The sequence below is a fragment of the Notolepis coatsorum genome (genome assembly GCF_963971535.1).
Source record: "Notolepis coatsorum genome assembly, chromosome: 1".
Classification (NCBI taxonomy): Eukaryota; Metazoa; Chordata; class Actinopteri; order Aulopiformes; family Paralepididae; genus Notolepis; species Notolepis coatsorum.
Window position 1 is genome coordinate 166,829,282 of NC_140165.1, and position 22,468 is coordinate 166,851,749.

General features: G+C 41.5%; 1 protein-coding gene across 1 annotated transcript in view; it reads right to left on the reverse strand.

The window, feature by feature from the left end:
• Nucleotides 1-781: 781 nt before the first annotated feature.
• kifbp (kinesin family binding protein) overlaps nt 782-22,468 on the reverse strand; it is a 78,248-nt gene continuing 56,561 nt past the window's right edge. Inside the window, exons 10-13 of the mRNA XM_084318373.1 lie at nt 16,955-17,117; nt 4,459-4,636; nt 3,857-4,042; nt 782-2,310 (exon numbers count right to left, since the gene is read on the reverse strand). Coding sequence (XP_084174499.1) covers nt 2,169-2,310; nt 3,857-4,042; nt 4,459-4,636; nt 16,955-17,117 — 669 coding nt within the window. The 3' untranslated portion in view covers nt 782-2,168. The remainder of the gene's footprint in view (nt 2,311-3,856; nt 4,043-4,458; nt 4,637-16,954; nt 17,118-22,468) is intronic.

Here is a 22,468-nt window from a genome sequence, read left to right on the forward strand (position 1 = left end):
AATAAAGTATGTTTGCACCACAAAAGACTCATAATCTTGGATATTATGGAACTAGCCTCAGTTTACCACTGGTATTACTATTTACCACTTGGGCGGTCATTCAGCGGTCAGTGGCACAATGGTGTAGTGGTTAACACTGTCGCCTCACAGCTAGAAGGTCCAGGGTTCGATTCCCGCTTGGGGACCAGGTTGCCAGTTACCCAGGTGGGGTATCTCCCGGGCCTTTGTGTGGAGTTTGCATATTCTCCCCGTGCTTGCAAGGGTTTCCCCTCCCGATAAGATAAACCCAATGGAAAAACATGCAGAACAGATCGCTAATGCTGTCGCGTCCCTGACGAAGACGGACAGGAGCACTATGATTGGTCCCCAGGCGAGGCCCCACACCGCAGCCCATGTCTGCCCTTGGGGGGAAGGATGACGGGATGGGTCAAACGCAGAGAGGAACATTTCATCTGCAACCCAAAAAGAAAAGATTGCATGCGTGTGTATCTGTGTGTGCCGGTGTGCTGCCCATCGCATGTGTGTGTTACTGCATGACGACATTGTCAATGTGTGCAATGAATAAACACTTCTTCAAAGTCCAGTTTAATCTTTAATTAATTCTATTGCAATATTTTGTGCTGTGATGTAACCCGCAGGTTATTGTTCTGATCGGAGCAGCTGTTTTTCATAGGCCAATCACATGAAAGCTCCGTTGTGTCCCCCCTGCTCAGCAGTTCGGCAAACCAACCAATCATGGCGCTAAGATTTAGCTCAGCAACCCAGACCACCTTACATACACCAGGCAAATACTCACTGATCAAAGAGGCTTCATGGGAAGGACAGACTTGACAAAATGATATTAGTTATTTTCTTTACTTCAGATCAACAGCTGGTAACAAAAACACAGAAACACATTTTGAGACAGGAGACACACTAAGCAACATCATACAGAAATAGACTCTCCTTCATGGAGAACCTTCTTCAATCCAGAACCCAAACTCTGAGTAAACGTATCCGACCGTGGGAGGCAGGCTCATTAAAACATACTGATTCCCACTGGTCTGGGAACCAGATTAAACTGCGTGTGAAACCTACTCCATACCACATTACATATCAACATATTAGTGTAGATTAATTTATTCACAACATGTATTATCATTATAACCAAGGCAGCAGATTCAGTCAGATTATTCAACATTTCTTGAGGCAGGTGGTTTGATCAACCTTTTGGAAAACATCATGTTATTTAATTTTAAATCAAACAGTTATGTGCAATGCTTTTAATCATCACTTCATATCCTCTGGCCATTTATTTGATAGACTGCCTTCTGATATGGTTTCAGTAAACTATACTCCTTCTATAGTAGACTAGAACTCATCCAATTCTTACCATTCTAATAACAGAAACGGACCAGTAAGCTACTGTGACGTTTATAAAGCACTTACAGGCTTAAACACAAAGAAGTCAGGTGGTGAGGATGATCTTGATCCTTGTCTCCTGCATCTTAGTGCTCATATAATTGCTGCACTGCTTGCTCACATTTTCATTGGAATCATTAGTTCATTCTCAGTTATGGGTAATTTATTTTCAATGTCTTGTGTGATCAATACTCAATAGTATTCATACACTTTAGGGTTCTCAAATTGAAATAGTAAAATCTTATAAATATTTAGGAATGTGGTTAGATAACAGACTCTTTTTTTAACACCCATGTGGAACACCTTTCTAAAAAGTTGAAAGTAAAAATTGGATCCATGCTTTTCTACTGCCAGTAAGTACAATCAATAATTATGTCTATATTTGATTATGGTGACATTCTGTACATGCATGCCTCTCTCTCCACCTTAAAACCCCTCAATGCGGAGTATCATAGTACACTGCGTTTTATCACTGGAGATACATTTATGTGAAAAAGTGGGATAGCTTTCTTTAACAGAAAGAGGGACATGCCTTGTATTTTATTCATCTATAAGGCTCTGCTTATGAAACCTCCCCATTATCTCTGCTCTTTGATCGCTTTTAAATAGAGCACATGATACTAGGTCATAGGATTACTTAGCTTTAGATAAACTACATGTAACAACTGAGCTTGGCTAAATTGGTTTTATATACCAATGGAATGAACTAGAGAAAACTTTGAAGTTAGAACATTTTATTCCGTTAGAACAGGGGTTCTCAAACTTTTTTATACCACGAACCCATCCATCTGGGCTTTGATGCGGTTGATTTTGATTGGCAGCAGGCTGACCATATCCTGGCTCAACTCCAGTTCCGTTTCCACAGCAACCGATGCCTCAGGGTGGTCCTCGCAATACTGGGCCACATACCTAGAGAGCAAGAGATTTAAAAAAAATTCTCCAATGTAGCTTAACTCAAAAAGGACTTTTCTTTTTGCATGTCTCCACAGTGAATGTAGAATTTGGTTTAACAACAGCAAAACTATATCAAAACATCAGTTTATAAACACTCTCACAACTTGTGCAGTATAATCCAAGTCTCATTTATCCAGTCGTATGCTCATTTTCACTAAAAACTTGCTAATGAACACATTTCAGATTAAGTGCTGCCTTCAAATGGAAATTGTATTTTCGGTGTTTACGAGAAGAGTCCATCTGAATGACCCGTCGTTGTCATATTCACAACGTTGTAAGTGGAAAATAGTTAGCTTCAGTGGCTTCAAGACGCATTGCCTAGTGTCCTCACGACCTCAACCCACTTCAAGTCGAGACCACAACTTCCATTTGAGAGCAGCATTGAACCGGAAATGTTTTCATTAGCAAGGTTTTAGTGAAAATGCATGCGTTTGTGAAGTACTGAGCATACAACTGGATACATGAGACTTGGACTACTATACTGCACAAATTGTGAGAGTTTGGAAATGGATGTTTTGATATAACTTTGCTAATGTTAAACCAAATCTCCATTAACTTCAATTCATCAAGTATTTCTACGGTTTCTTTTGGATTCTACGTTCACTGTGGAGACATAAGAACAAAAAATCTTCACAAATCCAATAGTATTATAGTCTTATCGTTTGAATAATAGTATAGTGGTCTTAACGTTTAAATAGTATAGTGGTCCTATCGTTTAAATAATAGTATAGTGGTATTATCCTTTAAATAATAGTATAGTGCTCATATCCTTTAAATAATAGTATAGTGGTCCTATCGTTTTAATAATAGTACATACTAGAAGAGGATAGGAGAGATGACTTATGTAAATAACAGTACATACTGGTAGAGAATCTATTTAAACAACAGTGCATACTAGTAGATGGCTTAACATTTGGATAACAGTACATACTGGTAGAAGTGTTATGTAAATAACAGTACATACTGGTAGAGGTCTTATGTAAATAACAGTACATACTGGTAGAGGTCTTATGTAAATAACAGTACATACTGGTAGAGGTCTTATGTAAATAACAGTACATACTGGTAGAGGTCTTATCATGTAAATAACAGTACATACTGGTAGAGGTCTTATGTAAATAACAGTACATACTGGTAGAGGTCTTATGTAAATAACAGTACATACTGGTAGAGGTCTTATGTAAATAACAGTACATACGAGTAGAGGTCTTATGTAAATAACAGTACATACTGGTAGAGGTCTTATGTAAATAACAGTACATACTGGTAGAGGTCTTATGTAAATAACAGTACATACTGGTAGAGGTCTTATGTAAATAACAGTACATACTGGTAGAGGTCTTATGTAAATAACAGTACATACTGGTAGAGGTCTTATGTAAATAACAGTACATACGAGTAGAGGTCTTATGTAAATAACAGTACATACTGGTAGAGGTCTTATCATGTAAATAACAGTACATACTGGTAGAGGTCTTATCATGTAAATAACAGTACATACTGGTAGTGTTCCAGGGACTTGTTGAGGTTGTCTATTTGGGCGCCTATCCCAGGGCAGAGCAGGCGACTTTGGAGACGAGCCATCCTGAAGTGGGCCACCAGAGCTGGTCTCAGAACCTCCTCCTCCAAACGCTCGGGAAACTTCCCCTCACGAGACCGCAGAGAGTCCAGGAACATCTGGTAGTACCTGGAGAGGAGAGGAGAGAGTGGAGAGGAGAGTGAGGGGAAAGAAAGAGAGAGGAGAGGAGATGAGAAAGGAAGAGAGAGGGGAGGAGAGTGAGGAGATGAGAAAGGAAGATAGAGGAGAGGAGAGTGAGGAGAGTAGAAAGGAAGAGAGAGGAGAGTGAGGCGATGAGAAAGGAAGAGAGAGGAGAGGAGAGTGAGGAGATGAGAAAAGAGAGGGGAGGGGATAAGAAGAGAGTGAGGAGATGAGAAAAGAGGAGAGTGAGAAGAGAGGAGAGGAGGAGAGAAGAGATGACGGGAGAGGGTCCAGGAGAGAGGAGGGGAGAGTGATGAGAAAGGAGGAGCGAGGAGAGTAAGGAGATGAGAAAGGAGGAGAGGGTGGGGGGAGATGACAGGAGAGGAGGGGAGAGACAGTCTTACTTGGTGGAGGAGGAACACAGATGGTTGTACTTCCTGATGCTGTGTCCGTCCAGGTTCTCCAGATTCTGGTCAGTCTGTCTGAACGCAACATCCTTCAGGTCCATCATCTCATAATACGCTTCAGCTAACTCAAACATCAGCTGACGACTGATCAGGAGGTAGTACTGAACATTCAGCTCTACATAGAGAGAGAGAGAGAGAGAGAGAGAGAGAGAGATATGTATATATATATATATTAAGACTGTCAAAGTTAACACGGTATTAACGCCCGATTCTATTAACGCCACTACTTTTTTTAAGTCACGATTAACTTTATTTAAAAAAATATATATATATATATAATATATATATATTCTTTTTACTAGACTTCACTCGGGTGTATTATTTTTTTATTATTATTTTTTCTCCTTTTTTCCGATTGTTCTCCCATCCAAATGTTAGTCGTTATGCCAATTCCCAATCCCCTTCCTGGTCGTTGCGCACTCTACCTCCTACCGTCGGTCCGGGAGGGCGGAGACTATCACATGCTTCCTCCGACACGTGTACCCAGCCCACCGCTTCTTTTCACCTCGCAGCGCGGACTCTCACTGGGAGAGTGTAACGTGTGGAAGGTCACACTACCTCTCCCAGATCCTTCCCTTGCTGTGCAGGCGCCCCGACCGAACTGTAGGAGTCGCTGTTTACAACGACCAGGACCCACCCTCGCCAGGTTTCCCACCCGCTAACACTGCCAATTGTGTTAGTATGCAGAGTTCCTTTCTGCCTGTATTAGACTATGGCGATGTAATCTATATGCATGCTCCTTCCTCCCTGCTTAAAAAGCTGGATTCTGCGTACCATACGTTTTGTAACGGGTGCAGGCTCTCGCACCCACCACTGCACTTTGTATCAGTCATTAGGATGGTCCTCTGTACCAAAGAAGACAATCACATATGTTGATTTTTATCCTCAAGTCATTGCTAGGTAAGCTACCCTTATATATCTCCAGACTTCTGTCCTTTTATACTTGCTTTTTTAATACCAGACGAGCAGCAAATGGGATGCTTTTAAATGTTCCTTTGATGCAGTCAGAGCTTGGTAAAGCTGCATTCTCCCACTATGCTCCCTTTTTATGGAATACGCTGCAAATAAAACTTTGTCTAGAGGCACTTCCTACTGTGAATGCTTTTAAAGGTATGCTACAATTAGCCCTTTATGAAACATGTAACTGTTTTACCTGATGCTATTGCTGATCTGATTATGCTCCTTGCCACTGCACAAATGGCCTTCTGTATTTATATTTGAATTGTATGTTTTTTGTTTAATGCCCTTGTTTTTATGTTGAAACTTGTTGTGTGCCGTGTTGGTCAGGACTCCCTGGAAGAAGAGATCTTGTATCTCAATGGGACATTCCTGGATAAATAAAGGATAAATAAAAATTCAAAAAATTAAATAGTATGGACGGTCGGCCAACCTGGAAGCACCACAGCTGGATTCGATCCCACTGTCTCTGTGGTGGTAGACAGACGCCTAGTCCGCTGCGCTACCTGGCCGCCCTACTCAGGTGTATTATTGATACTATGTTTGTTTCTGACGTTTTCTTTCCCCTATTATTTCATGCACACTTTATTCATCGTTTTAAATTATTATTTTCTTAAGTTATTTTGTGCATCACTCTGTTTAGAATTTTATGCAAATTTGCAATGCATGAGGGTCATCCTTTTGTGTTAAATGGCTGCATAAAGCAAGCATTTGTTGACTCTCATGTTGATAAGAGTATTAAAACTTTTTTAGGTAGATAATTTGCGATTAATCGCGAGTTAACTATGGACAATTTTGCGATTAATCAGATTAAATATTTTATACTAATATATATATTAAGGCTGTCAAAGTTAACGCGGTATTACCACGTTATCGCCCGATTCTATTAACGCCACTATTTCTTTTAACTCACGATTAACTTTTAAAGATTTTTTTCTTTTTTTTTAACTAGACTTCACTCAGGTGTATTATTGATGCTCTCATTGATACTATGTTTGTTTCTGAAGTGTGTGTGTGTGTGTGTGTGTGTGTGTGTGTGTGTGTGTGTGTGTGTGAGATATATATATAGAGAGAGGGGGGTGAGAGAGATGAGAAAGGGGCAAGAGAGAGAGAGAGCTGGGAGAGTGTGTGTGTGAGAGAGAGGGGGGGGTGTGATTACTCAGCCCTTGTGTGGGTGAATGTAACAAGTTCCTAACGTTTTCTTTCCCCTATTATTTCATGCACACTTTATTCATTGTTTTAAATTATTATTTTCTTTTAAGTTATTTTGTGCATCACTCTGTTTTGAATTTGATGCAAATTTGCAATGCATGAGGGTCATCCTTTTGTGTTAAATGGCTGCATAAAGCAAGCATTTGTTGACTCTCATGTTGATAAGAGTATTAAAACTTGGAACTTGAAAAAGATCCGTTTAAGGTAAAAAAGAAAATGCGATTAATTTGCGATTAATCGCGAGTTAACTATGGACAATCATGCGATTAATCGTGATTAAATATTTTAATCGATTGACAGCACTAATATATATATATTAGGGCTGTCAGTTTATCGCGTTAATTAGATTAATTAATTACACAGCAAATTATCGTGTTATGAAAATTAACTCAAAATTAATTTAAAATTAAAAAAAAAAAATTGAAAAAAAGATTTTTTTAAAAATCGCATTCATTCCATAAGAACGTAGAATAAACATTTACAGACTTTTTTTTTCTTTTTAAATGTTCTTGGTATCTGATTCTAGGGACATCTATGGATATCAGGGAATTCCCAGAACCAAATGAGAATATCAACTCAATTATTTTATTAATTTATTAATTTATTTTTGACTGAATAACACCATGATAAAATTTACCAGACCTAGGCGGCTGGGTGGCGCAGCGGACAAGGCGCTTGTCACCAACGCAAGAAACACTGGTATCGAATCAAGCTGTCAGCGTTGCTTCCGGCTTGGCCGGCCGTCATACTGGCTCGATTGGCAGAGTCAGCGGGAGGGAAGCCGGTGGGTGGGTCCTGGTCGTTGTAGACAGCGACTCCTACAGTTCGGTCGGGGCGCCTGCACAGCGAGGGAAGGATCTAAGAGAGGTAGTGTGACCTTCCACACGTTACACTCTCTTAGTGAGAGTCCGCGCTGCCAGGTGAAAAGAAGTGGTGGGCTGTGTACACATGTGTCGGAGGAAGCATGTGATAGTCTCCGCCCTCCCAGACCAATGGTAGGGGGTAAAGTGCGCAACGACCAGGAAGGGGATTGGCATAACGACTAACATTGGGAGGGGAGAAAAACGGAAAAAGAAGGGGGGAAAAGATAATCCAAAAAAATTTAAATAAATTTACCAGACCTAAAAAATCTAAGCAAATGAATAAAGGGAAGATGATTAAACAGAAGGTTTTGTAGATACAGTACTGAATTCTGCCATCCGGACACATGCAATTTGAAATATGATTATAGAATATCAAATATCAGGCCTAAAATGGTTATGCGATAAAAATGCATTTAATTAGATTAATTAATTACAAATCATGTAATTAATTAGATTAAAAAAAAATAACACCCAACAGCACTAATATACATATATACATAGTGTGACGAGCCTGGTGGTGTTCAGACTCGTCACGGTTCAAAAACAAACAAATTCAAATGTCCACACAATATTTAAGCATTACATCACGCGCAGGAGTGGTTTGTGAAAAATAAACTCATCCAACCTTATTGCTATACAATAAACACACATTAATCGAAGATTTATTGAAAAAACCATCCGCCACAAAAAGTTGTTCCCACAACAACAAAAAAGAGAAGTTGCCTCCATGTGGAAGCAGCTCGGAAGTGCATCCAACTGTTCTCAGTAAGACATCCAGCAACATCCAACAAACTAACACATCCAACTGTCTCTCAACTAAGACATCCAACGAACTAACACATCCAACTGTCTTTCACCTAGACATCCAACAAACTAACACATCCAACTGTGTGTTATTGGAATGATTGATTGATTGATTGAACATTTTATTACCAGATGCAGAATGGGTACAATACAGTACGGTTCAATACACACAATTGTTAAGGGGATGCAGACCAGAGAAAGACTTTATGACATACCAGATTTACAAATACAGTAACACATCCAACTTTTCTTTAGTTTTTAACCTACTTTCTATAGAACTTCATTCTTAGATGCTTCTATAGAAAGTAGGTAAAAAAAAATAATAATTGCAATTAATCAATCAATCAATTCGCGCGATTTTAATTTTGTTCCACAATGACCCATGACCCATCAATCCAACATTGTTTAAGCAACTAAGACATTCGCCGTGACAGAATCGGTTTTTATTTAGTCGTTATGACACTATCAACATATCCATTCAGTCCACCCTCACTTAAAACAGCGCAGCACCCAGCTGCTTCTATGTCTCTCAGTCTGACTCTCCTCCGCCGTTGCAGACAGGAGTGTGTGTGTGTTGTGTGTGTGTGTGTGTGTGTGTGTGTGTGTGTGTGTGTGTGTGTGTGTGTGTGTGTGTGTGTGTGTGTGTGTGTGTGTGTGTGTGTGTGTGTGTATGCGACTGAGTGAGTGTGCCAGACAGTGTGAGAGAGTGAGCTCTGCAGTCAGGGGCAAAAAAAAAATAAAAATAAAATAAAAAATTGCAATTAATCAATCAATCAATCCGCGCGATTTTTATTTTGTTCCACAATGACCCATCAATGACCTAATCCAACATTGTGTAAGAGACTAAGACATTCGCCGTGACAGAATCTGTTTTTATTTAGTCGTTAAACTTATGACGCTATCAACATATCCATTTGTAAAGATTATTGTCCGCCATCTTGTTTGTTTTAAAAACTCGCACGCGGAGTGATAGTGATTCAGTTGTGGGCGGGTCCTGGGACCAAGAGCGTGGAATTATGACAGATACATACGTGTAAATTGACTGTTTCAGCCAATCAGAATCGAGAAATTTGCATGCCATTGTATTAGGGCTGGGCGATAAAACGATAACGATAACTATCGCGATAAATTATTTCCTCGAAATAAACATGAAACGTGGTCGCAAAGTTTCGATATATCGATTTTCCAAGCTTGGATATGAGCACACGCACTAACAACCAATCAGTGAAGGAGATGGCCGAGAGCGAAGGAGACCCGCGCTGCACCTCTGGGTAGAGAGGTAGGACTCAAGGCTGGCTAGGATAACTAGCTTGCACGGCGCTATTTTATATATTTACGTGCCGAGTATGTGTGTGGCGTGAATTCTGATGCCACGGTTATAGTAGTGTGTGGTATACGGTGGACGTCGTTGCAATGTATTGGGGCGGAACAGAGTATTTTAGGGATATTTAATACATTGGAAACATGGCTGGCTAGGATAATTAGCTTGCACGGCGCAATTGTATAGTTTGGCTGGCTAGGATAATTAGCTTGCACGGCGCTATTTTATATATTTACGTGCCGAGTATGTGTGTGGCGTGAATTCTGATGCCACGGTTATAGTAGTGTGTGGTATACGGTGGACGTTGTTGCAATGTATTGGGGCGGAACAGAGTATTTTAGGGATATTTAGTACATTGGAAATATGGCTGGCTAGGATCATTAGCTTGCACGGCGCAATTTTATAGTTTGGCTGGCTAGGATAATTAGCTTGCACCGCACTATTTTATATATTTACGTGCCGAGTATGTGTGTGGCGTGAATTCTGATGCCACGGTTATAGTAGTGTGTGGTATACGGTGGACGTCGTTGCAATGTATTGGGGCGGAACAGAGTATTTTAGGGATATTTAGTAGATTGTCATGGGATACACTGCTCGCTCTGGCTAACTGCTAACGTGCGCGGACTGATGACGACATCAACTCGAGACATTCGCAGCAGAAAAACAAGTCTATTAACACTTTGGCTGCCATGAAACGTCTTTAGACGTCATTGCCGGCCATGCTCAAGTTGCCGGAGGACGCTGTACAGCGTCCTTATATCAATATTTCAAAAATCTGCGATCGGATTCATATGTCCCCTCCGCTGGCCTGAGATCCACCAGCAGGACCCACTGAGCTCTCTGGCGGTTCAGGAGCGCCATCTGGTGGCCGATCGGCGCAATCGCTTAACAGGATGTGCCATAGAGGTTCTGCTAGACGTCCGTATTACTTCCGGGCACTCGCTATAGGTCCCGGGACTCTGGCTCGTCACGCTACACAGTGATCGATTGCCAATAACTCGATAAACAACATGATTTGGACGTATATACCATTATACAAGCTGGAGATGGACCGGGTAAATTTACATCCCATAATGATAAGATTTCTACTCTACGATGATCGCCCAACGGCGCGCAGAGACTGGGGTGAGTTTTAGCGTGTAACATTACCGTCTTCGATACTAACTGCTATTATCAACATTTGACCCACATTAGATGATTGGTATAACGCTGCCCACGGAATTATAAACGCCCCCTAGCCCATCCGGTCAACATCAGATGACGTGTAGTAACTTCTAGAAGTACGTCTAGTTGGAATTTTTTATATCGCGCTGATTGCCATAAAACTGTATTGCATCATCAATATAATGCATTTGGGGCTATAGATCACGTTCTGGAGAAAGCTGCAGAAAGAGATGAAAACATACTTATACATTAGACCATACTTTACTATGAATATGTGAATGAAAAAGTTTAACGTTGCTACACAATGAACAATACATATAGGACTTTGAATGGGCCCTAATAATGGCAATGTAGCAATAGAATTTAAAAAGTTATAGCCATGCAAAGAAGGGGTACTTCTCCATAGACAAATAGAGCCGGCAACCTATGGTATATCATGAATTTAACCCAAGGCAACCAAAGTGTTAATAGCCCGTCCATCGGCGCCGGGCATAAGAAGTTAATTAAACTTGACAGACATTATATCGACGATAATTATCGATATCGAGTTATATGAAAATAATTTTATAATTTTATCGCGATAACGTTTTTGGCCATATCGCCCAGCCCTACGTTGTATAACAATCAATAACAATATATATATTTTTTGTATCTACTTTTTCTCCCCATTTTCTATTTTTCTCCCATCCCAATTTCGTATTATCCAATTCTACCCTCCCCTGTCTCGAACGTTGTTAGACCATGCCTCCCACTGGTCGGCTGCAATGTGGACGAAGCCTTGCATCACGTGTCCCCTCCGGTACACGAGGAGGCAGCCGTCGCATCTTTTCACCTGTACAGCGGGATCTCTCAGCGGCGAGGAGTAACGCGTGGGAGGCTCACGCTGCCCCCATTGCTTCCTGATTCTGCTGTACAGGCACACCAACCGACCTGTAGGAGTCGCTGTCCACAACGTCCGATCCCCACCCACCGGCTTTCCCACCCCCTAATACTGCATACCTAATACTATTAGTATGAACGACCAGCCAAGCCGGAAGCAACGCTGAGAGCTGGGCTCGAACCCAGCATCTCATGCATTAGTGGCGAGCGCCTTGCCCACTGCGCCCACTTAGCCGCCCAATACGAATATTTATTGATTACAGGCAGAATATAGTTCAATAAGCAAATAGAATGGTCGTAATACAGTCCGATGGTCAAAACACAAAAACAGGCTCTCGTACAAAAAAGGGATTGTTCAATACTCAAGAGTAGTCGTCCGGTCCAGGGTCAGTACACAAGGAGGTTTCTCAGCCAGTCTAGGGTCCAGTACACAATGAACACCTTCTCGCCTTCACCTCTCCTCTCACTACCTCACCTCGCAAAACTCCGTACACAACAATCTCTCTCTCAATACACAACTCCAACCTCACCTCCACTCAACTCAACTCTCTCTATCCTAGTGTATTTGTAGTGTGTGTCTGGGGTGTGTGCGTGTGGGATGTGGGTGAACTAATGATGCACAGGTGGGTTCTATCAGTATTAATCAGCTACCTAATCGTTTCCACTCCTTCCGTGTCATTAATATCTCCCGTCCTTCACATATCCATGAGGGGGGGTGATATCTGCCACAATATATATATATATACACTTCTACTTCTGTTCCCAGGTCTGTCATTTCCCTGTCTAGACATCTGAGGGAAGGGTGTGCTACGCATTATGCACACACAATGTTTATGTATTTCTGAGCCCAACCAAGTTGTGTATTATATATATATATCAGTGGCGAAGCGTACCGGAGTTAACCGGGCCTTCATAATCTTATTATATATTATTAATATTATATTCCAAATAAAATAAGTCCCTCGATACTCCGTGCTGCTGCTGCTGACTTGAAATAAAATAGACCGTTCTGTGGGCAGTCGGCCCGACACTAAACAGCAGTCTGTTATAATCACATTTGTATGAGCTAACAAATTCCGTTATATTGGACATTTGTATTAATTATATCAAGCGAAGAATTGAGAAAGCAGAGAGAGACGGCAACATTATCGTGTGGTTCAACGTTGCGTGATCGCTGAAACCAATGCCGATCTCCGCCTCCCAGCGAGTTGTCATTATTAGACATGCATGGTGAAGCAACAACGAAACAAATGTAACTATTTTAATACAATTCAAATTGTGCTTAGAGGGAAGTTACGGTATGCAAAGAAAGATCAAGTCAAGAATGACCAAATGAAACGCACAGCAGCCCAGCCAATATTTCAAGACAGACATATATTTGTGTGGAAATAAAATGCGCAGCGGCAGATCAATATAAATTAATTTGTTTCACTCACCATTTTGACGTGGTTCACCTGAAGACGAAATCCATCCTCCTGTCCGTTTGGGTGAACTTTTCAATGGCCCGGTCATACAGCTGATCAGTCCTTTTCAGATCCAGGAGCATTTCTTTTTCAATTGACATGGAGGATAATGCAGAGTCGGGCTTGTCAGGTTGTATTCCTCGCATATGTTTTAATGCGCTTGAGGGCAGAAAATGTCCTTTCCACGGTTGAGGTGGTGACAGGGATAGTTACAACTAAACACGTCAGTTTATATAGCTGCTTCATGCTTTCACTGAGTTTTTTTTGTTGAAGAAATAGAAGAAGGTCAGATGGGTCCTTTCCCTGAAAATCTGCCATAGAATACATGACACCGAGTTCGGTTTTCAGCCGTGGCAAGTCAAAACGCGGCCCGTAGCTGTCAGTCAGGCTTGTGAAAGCAGTTTCAGGGAACGTTTTCTTATAGATGGTGAACTGCGTGGGATCCAGAATGCCATCATGCACCTTCTTGTAGTATGTACGTGGATCTCCGCACGCTCTGCGCCCAGGTGGCACACCGGTGGTGTTCACTGTCTCGTCATAGAGTTGATCAAAACGTGGCCTCTGCTCCTCAATGCGAATGCAAAACTCGCCCACCCGAGCCAAACAAAACTGCATGTCAAATGACTTGCTCTGCAAAATGTCAAAAAGAACATCTGCATGGGAAAACATTTCATAAAATGTTGAAATTAAAAAGCTAAATTCAAAGGTGCTCAAGTATGATATATGAGCATCAGCACCGCCTGTAGCAGTATCGTCAAATTCCTCATGGTGGTCAACTATGTACTGGAACACGTCCTTAAGAGCATCTTTCTGTTCAAATACAGTGCAAACCAATTTTTTTTCTTTTTTTTTAACTTAAATTTTTATTGAGACAAACAACACAACATACCGGTATACAATAACTTCAACAACACTATTAATCAGACATAAATAATAAAGAAAAAATGTAATGCCCAAAAGACGAAAAATAAAAATACTGACTTAAAAAAACATAAAACAATTGTAAAACATTAAGTGTGTGACATGGGTTCAGAGACCCTATTTGAACCTCTTTCCTCCTTTACCCTTCGCCCTCTTGTGATGTATTTGGTTCTTCCTCTGTGATGTCGTTTTCGTTCCCCTTGTAATCCTCCCACTTTCCCCATCTTTCTCCAAATTTCTCTTCCTGTAACCTCAGCATGTGTGTTATCCTCTCCATATCCTGTATCTCTTCCACTATTCCTACCCATTGTGCTATTGTCGGTGGGTCTTCTTTGTACCACAGTCTTGTTATTGCTTTTCTGGCCGGTATCAACATTATCTTTATTACCGTACTTTTCGCACTATAAGCCGCACCTGACTAAGCCGCAGCAGCTAAATTGAATGATGTGTACATATATAAGCCGCACTGGACTATAAGCCGCAGGTGTTTTAATGTTTAATTACCATATGTAATTAGCATTGGGACACAATACTGTCGGACAAATAACAAGAATTAACTCATTTACAAGTTGTATTAAGTTTAGCAAATAAGGGAACAGATAAATAACATTTCAATGCAGTCAAAAAAGCAATATTTAGATTTTTACATTTTCGGGTTTGGTCACGTCGAGTCACATATAAGCCGCACCGTTATATAAGCCGCAGGGTCGAAAAATGGGTGAAAAAGCTGCAGCTTATAGTCAGAAAAGTACGGTAAATATTTGTCCCCCCCTTGTATTCCCTCGTGTGTCAGGTCTCCTAAGTAAAGCACCAGTCCTGTTTGTGGTAACCCGTATCCTAATATTCTGATCATTGCCTCCCCTATCTCCTCCCAATACCCCTTCAGCTTCTGACATCCCCAGAATATGTGCGTGTGATTTGCCCCCTCCTTCCCACACATCCTCCAGCATGCTCTTTGTGTTGGTGCATATTTTCCCTTCAGCTCTGGGGTTATAAAGAATCTGATTATGTTTTTCCATCCAAACTCTTTCCATATCCTCGATCCTGTTGTTGAATGTTGCACCTCGCATATGTTCCCCCATTCCTTCCCTTCCCTTCCTTTCTATCTCTAGTTCTCTCTCCCATTTCTCCCTTATGTAATCGGTCGTGTGTCCCTTGCTGTTCGCAAACCAATCTTGATGTGAAATTCCACCTAGTTGGTGCAACTCGTGGCAGTCGCCTTTGACACATCTGGTCAAGCACTTGCGTACGTTTGGGCGATTTAGTAAAGAACGCGGCCATGGAAGACAGGTGTGAGGAAGATTTTGCATTCTTGATTTTTTTTACACCTTGAGATAAAACTAAATTAAGGACATGTGCATAACAGTGTATGAAAAGCGCATCGGGGACCCTTTCCTTCACTTTGGCTTGGACACCGTTTAGTCCCGAGGCCATAACAGGTGCACCATCGTAACACTGCGCTACAAGTTTATCTGTGCATGCATATTCCTCCAAGAAATTAAGAGCCAGGGTTGCAACCTCTTCTGCTGTTTTGCCCCCCGACACATCCACATATTTAATGAACCTTTTACGCCACCGTCTGTTACATAACGAAGAACAATCGACAGCTGTGCAGCATTGCTCACATCTGACGTTTCGTCCAGCATTAGAGCTACACATGACGCGTTCCTTAATTCTTCTTTAATTTCGTCATTCATCACATCAGCAACAGCACTTATCAAATCGTTCTGTATTTGACTTGAGGTTCCAATAAATACCTTGGAAGTGGTCAGATGGTAGTGCAAAGCTGGATCATATTCTGCTAAAAATGACAAAAGCTCCAGGTAATTCCCCCGGTTCAAAGATGTTCCACTCTCATCATGGCCCCTGAAAGCCATCTCCTGTTTCCCTAGGAAAACCACGCAGTGTATGAGCCGTTTTAAAATCTCCCGATTTTTTTTGACCTTTTCGTTGTGCATCGTTGTTTCTCTCCATCTCTGTTCATCCAGCTGTAAATCAATCCTTGCGTCTCCAAATGTTTTCAGACTAATTGTTGCCTTAAGGTGACTTGCCGAGCCTTCATGCTTTTGTGCAGACTTTGTTAAACAGCTAAGGTTATCGAAGCCTCTAAAGTTCCACGCACCCTTGTCGGTCCCAAACAACAAACATTCCCAGCAGAAAAGCTTCTTCCGTGAAACCGAGCCAGTCATCCAGGGGTACCGTTCCCAATTGCTAGCCTGGAAATGTCGCTCGTAACCGGCCGTTGATGCCTGGCTGATTTCCAGTCCTTCTGGGGTTGGGCGGCCTTTTTTGACAATGTCCATCTTTTCATTGAATGTTCTTCTTGAAAAGGGAACTGTTAATAAATCCGCAACAACATCGACGGTATCATTTGCTGCTGCCATGTTTCAGTTTGTCTCGTGTTGTCTTGCTTGATAGTTCATAAGGTAGCCAGTTCCGCGTTTGCCGTTTTGCGCTCCGATTGGCCGACGCAGCCAGTAATAGTTCGCTACGGTAGACTCTCTAGAATACCTTGGCATCTAAAAGACTACGCCCATTGACTACAGCTCCAAATGTGATATATATATATATATATATATATACATAGTACAATATTAGGATGACAGGAATATAATAGTTTTCTCCATTTCCTTCACAGTTTGTATGGGCTGGTTGTTAAGCTAAGTTTTCCCTTGACTAGACTCCAGGTTAGGGCTAGACCTCTGGATTGCCAAAAATACTAACCCCTAGACTACTCTAGTAACATTTGTCTAATCTATAATTCAAGATCTGTAGTCTGAATACATTCTAATGCAGAAATCAAGTTGTGACGACATAAAAAAAAAAAAGAAGAAAAAAAAGTGCACTACCTTTGCAGATGGGCTCTAGCATGTCAACACGGCGTTTATGCATCTTACAACGTCTCTCAACATCCTCCTCGAAGAATGCCAGTGTCTTGAACAGAGCGCTGTGGTCCTGAACTACCTCTATATGGTCTGTTACATGACCATCCATCTCAAAATACTCCTTAGCCTAGAGAGAGAGACAGAGACACAAAGAGAAAGAGCGAAAGAGAGAGAGAGAGAGAGAAAGAGAGAGAGAGAGAGAAAGAAAAACAGAGACAGACGGAGAGGGAGAGAAATAGAGACAGAGAAATACAGAAAGAGAGAGACAGACGGACAGAGAGAGACACACAGAGAGAGGGAGACAAAGAGAGAGAGGCTGAGAAAGGAATACAGGGAGAACAAAAAATTGCATTGTTTTGCAATGCCATGTTTTGTCCACCCACATATTCTTATGTGCAGATGGAGTGAGCTACCAAGTGCACCAACTGTACACTGACAATTAAGGACTAAACTATAGAACCAACCTTAACTTGGCATTCATTTCTTCACCATAATAAAATATAGTGAAGAAATGCCTCTTTATGGCTTTAGGTAGGCTATCAACACACAACTACGGTATAGTCTATTTGCCATCCCATAGAGCCCCATTGTGAACCCGGAAATTTCGGAACCACCAAAGTTTTATGATGGATATGGATAGTACGGATACCCAGCACTCAGAAACTGCCGGATGCTAAGTTGTAAATGTTAGGCAACTTTTTTTATTTATATAATTAGCCACATTTGCATAATCGCCTACTTAAGAGAAGAAAACAATTTCAAAATTGCAATATTTACTGGAATTTACCAAATTTTGGTGCAATTTTTTATGAATTTTCCGTTTATAAATGTTTCAGAAGATGCAGAATTTATAGATAATTTTCATGGAATGTTCAATTGTAAACAGAATAATAATAATAATAATAATAACTTTAATTTGTAGAGCGCCTAATAGACCACTACACTTCCGCGTTACATTGAAATCGGGGAGATTGCGGGGGGAGCAAATGAATGAATGTGGATGAGAGCCGTGATGTAAGTGGTTGCATTCCTAATCGATCAGAACTAAATCGGCAGAGAAAAAGCCAATTTTTAAAGCCAATTTTTTATGCACATGCGCAGATTGCCCACGGATTGTGACGCCATGGACACCCGCCCTGGACTGTTCCATCAGAGGGGCGAGCTTCGGTGGCCAGTGTCCTTTCAGCCGAACAGGATAATGAAACAATGATCCCACTAAATGGCCAGACGCGTCTTATGGCGACATCTACAATTACCTCATTGAGTCTCCAGGTAGACTAATGTTTATATTTAAGTGCAGTGGTCTGTAGCCACTCACACTACCACCGAAGCTCCCCCCTCTGATGGAACAGTCCAGGGCGGGTGTGCGTGGCGTCACAATCCGTGGGCAATCTGCGCATGTGCATGGGGAATAGGTGCTTAAAAATGGGCTTTTTCTCTGCCGATTTAGTTCTGATCGATTAGGAATGGGTTGCGCCGTGTTCAGGAGATTCAGGCGCATACAAGTCTATTCGATCATGTCTCCAGTACCCCCACAGCCGTAGCTGCAATCACTTACATCACGGCTCTCATCCACATTCATTCATTTGCTCCCCCCGCTATCTCCTCCCCGATTTCAGAATCCCGGAAGACTATTGTTGATGAGTTGTTATGAAGAGCTGGCTACAATCCAGGAACAAAGATACAATGGTAAACCACTATCCATATCTTCCTCATTCCTAGTTGTGTCTGTGTGAAATCTCTCCCCAAACAGGTTCAAATGTTCTCGAGGTCATGTCCTACAAAGTATCCTCTATATACAGTGCCCCATTGTTCTGACCAGGATTATTACGTTCCTTTTGGCCTACTTGCTGACGTGGACGAGAAACCCATCTATAGGCCTAGTTATCAAATTATTGGTTTGCAATGGTTTTGCACCTTGTGGGTAAATAAAAACCCAGTTTTCATCTACAACTCCTGTTTCCTCATTGTCTCACTGCTTGGTCCCTAACAAGGAGAAATGGGCATTCTAAACACTCTGTGCAAGGCCTCTATTAGGCGGTAAATTGTTCTTTGTTTTCACAATGTGTGCCCTCTATCGTATCGAGATACATATTCCATGTGTATGGAATAACACTCACTGTTGTGAAGGATCAGATTAAACCGAATATATATATTTATTTATATATATATATTTAATTGTATTTGTATATCGTTTGATATCCCCTGTATATTCCTTGTAACAATATGCACTGAATATCCCTTTAGTCTACTAAACAGCCCATAATAGTTTCATTCTACCATTGGACGAGAACCTGGCGCCAGCAGCCATACCCCCTAGGTTCAAGTTCAATCGTGCCGCCCAACATGTCGTGGCAAGCCCGGTTCCGCGTAGGAATACGTCTGGCGAAATACGAATGGTACTATTTGTTCGTAGCGCATATATATATGGCGCAAGTAAAGTACAACTTTCTTTTAGTCCAGTTCTTTACCCTCCAACCGAGTAACAGACGCGAAGCCTCACCCACGACGCACGTGTGGTGCAGTAAGGCCTACTTGGCCTCAGAATAGGCATTGAGATATCGTGTGGATTAATAGTTGAATAGTCATAGTTTGGCACTATACCGTCGAGTTGGACGTATTCTATTAAGCTAATAATAGTCTATTTATGTATGGTGCATCGTTCGGTTAGAGTTATAAAGTTATCAGTACCCCCATCGTTCCTGACGTTATCTGGAGTCTTAACCAGGCTGGGCAGACCACTACTGGTGCTTGCATCCGAGGAGCTCCGGGCCAGGGCGACTGGACCTGTATATTGGATTACTCTACCCGGACGACGGCGAGCCTTCCACGGCTTGGATTATGCTTTGGGTGCTTTGATTATTCCATGGATAACGGCCAACACTGCGGAGTGTTGGAACTACCCCCCGGAGAGGACTCCAGGTGAGACGGCGCTCTACACCAGTGAGGTCGCCTCACGTCTCTCCGTTGTGGACCGGCAGCTACCGTCCACCAGAGGGTCCAGCTGTATTCGTCTGCGGACCGAGGTTCTGTGGGCACCGTGTTCAAGACTTTGAATTCTCCCAAGAAATCGTCGGCCAGATGGGATACCGCCAGCGGCTTCTCTAACCCCCCCCTCCTACTGTCTTACAACCAGCGGGACCCCCCCCCCTTTAGAGTATCCAGCTATAATCATTTAAGTACCATCGCTATAGTTTCCTAGAGAACCGGGTTGTATACTTACTCCCTGCGTAACCAGAGATTGGACATTCAATGTTGATTTACCTACGAATACTCATTTGCCATACAAGTGCATATTTCAAATCATAAGTGTAAACAAGTGAACGTTGTATATACCTTTTGCTATATTAAATATTCGATTTGTACATTTGTGTGGACTTCGTTTCATCAGGTGGGAAAGTGTTCATCATATTTATATCATGTACTGGATGGCCAGAAGTTAAAGTACAAGAGGTAGTGGTTTAATAATACCATACTTAACAATACAGTCAGGGAATTGTACCCCTCAGTTACACTCACCTTTAACATTACACCATATTGTATCCATTTATTAGTAAAAGATTTGCACTACCTCTCTAACTCATCTTTGCATTTGTTTGCATTGTGTACTTGTACTAGTTTGTATATTTTGTATAGTGTTTGGTCTTTATTTTTTTTAACTTTTTTACTGTCTGAAGCACAATCTCAGGGGGCTCATACAGAACCAAGCATTTCACTGTAATGTACATGTACCTTATATGTGACAAATAAGCTGGTCAGGAAGGCCAGTAACATGGTGGAAGTGGAGCTAGACTCTTCCTCTGTCAGAGAGGAAGAGCCTTGCTAAGCTCCACGCCATCATGGACAACCCCTCCCACACGCTATACACAGACTTGGCTGATAGAAGGAGCATGTTCAGTGTTAGACTAAGACTCCCTAGATGCAACACTGAACGGCACAGGAAGTCCTTAATTCCAACAACCATCAGAGTATACAACGCATCACTGACTGTGCCTCACTGCCTCACCACAGAGTGACAGTACAAACTCTGGTAATCTTCCTGGACTTTTGACTTATTTTTACATATACACTTAAAATTAAAAAAAAAATCTACATTTATTACTGTAAATTTTACTGCATATTTTTGGCTGTATATTTTAGAATGTATATCCCGGACTGGAATTTTTTTGTTATTTGTGATTTTTGACTACCTAAACTTTACGCAACATAGGGGAGGAGCAAACATAGCTTGCATAGCAGCCTTCTAAACTCTAATTTGAAAATTACCTTGAAGAAAAAGTTTTCTGCCAGTGAAGTTTTGTCACAGATATTTGACGGTGAAAGTGACATAGGAGAGAATGTGTCTGAGACCCTGATTATGAGGCATCCTCCTCTGATGAGAATGAGACCCTTAGTGCAGATGCTCCTGTTGTCTCTCAACCACAAGCACACGTTACTTTCCAAAAACGGAAAGTTATCATGGGCCCACTCCCCACTTGAACAACATAATATATATTATGTATGTATAATTGGGTGGGTGGGGGGGGGGAGTAGGGGTAATGTTTTATTTAAACGGTTATTTAGGTAATCAACAAAGTAACATGAAGCACCTGAAACATACATTTGGGTAACACTTTTGATTATGATAGTTTTCTGGAGGTTTAAACTGCTGGGGTCAAAATGTCCCCAAGGATAAAGAGTGTAAAGTCAATTTGAGGATAACAGGAGGGTTAACAAAACCATTTCAAATAATTTTAGCCCTGCTAGATAAGAGGTAGCAAATAACTCACCACTTTTAGCTCTATTTTAGCCCAATGTATTTGTCCATCTTGTTTTTAACACATACTAATAAGTGTATGTTATGTATTAACTGTTTCCATTAACTGTTTTTACTGTTTTTAAATCGCTGTTATGCTGTGATGGACATCTGAATCTCCCCTCGGGGATAAATAAAGGTTTTCAAATCAATTCAATTCAATGTGGCTGGATGCATAGGACATGATTGCCTCTCATAATTAGTCCAAAGAACTGCCCCCTGCCATCAGGTGCAAGGTGCCACTCTACCAGAAGTGTCTCCACATCATGGGCAGCCCTGAGAAGACTGCCCCCGATAGCCCTTTTACACCGCCCGGGCTCCGGTTCAAGCTCCAGCTCCGTTCTGAACCCTCTGAACCTTGGTGCTCTCTGGCAAACCAGCGCGCGTTTACACCCATTTAAGCAGAACCAACATTCCACCATCTCCAATAATAATAATAAATGTTATTTGTACAAATTCCATACAAGAATTGCAGCCCAAAGTGCTTCACAGCAGAAAATACACTAGAATACATAAAATGAGCATAAAATAGACAGAATAAATGCAATGCAGAAAATAAAAATACAAGATGATAGAAGTAGATGATCGTAGTGTTCTTGGGGGCATGTAGTTGACAAGAAAATTGCCAATATAGCTTGGTCTGGTCCATTTAGGGCTTTGTACATAAGGAGAAGGACCTTCAA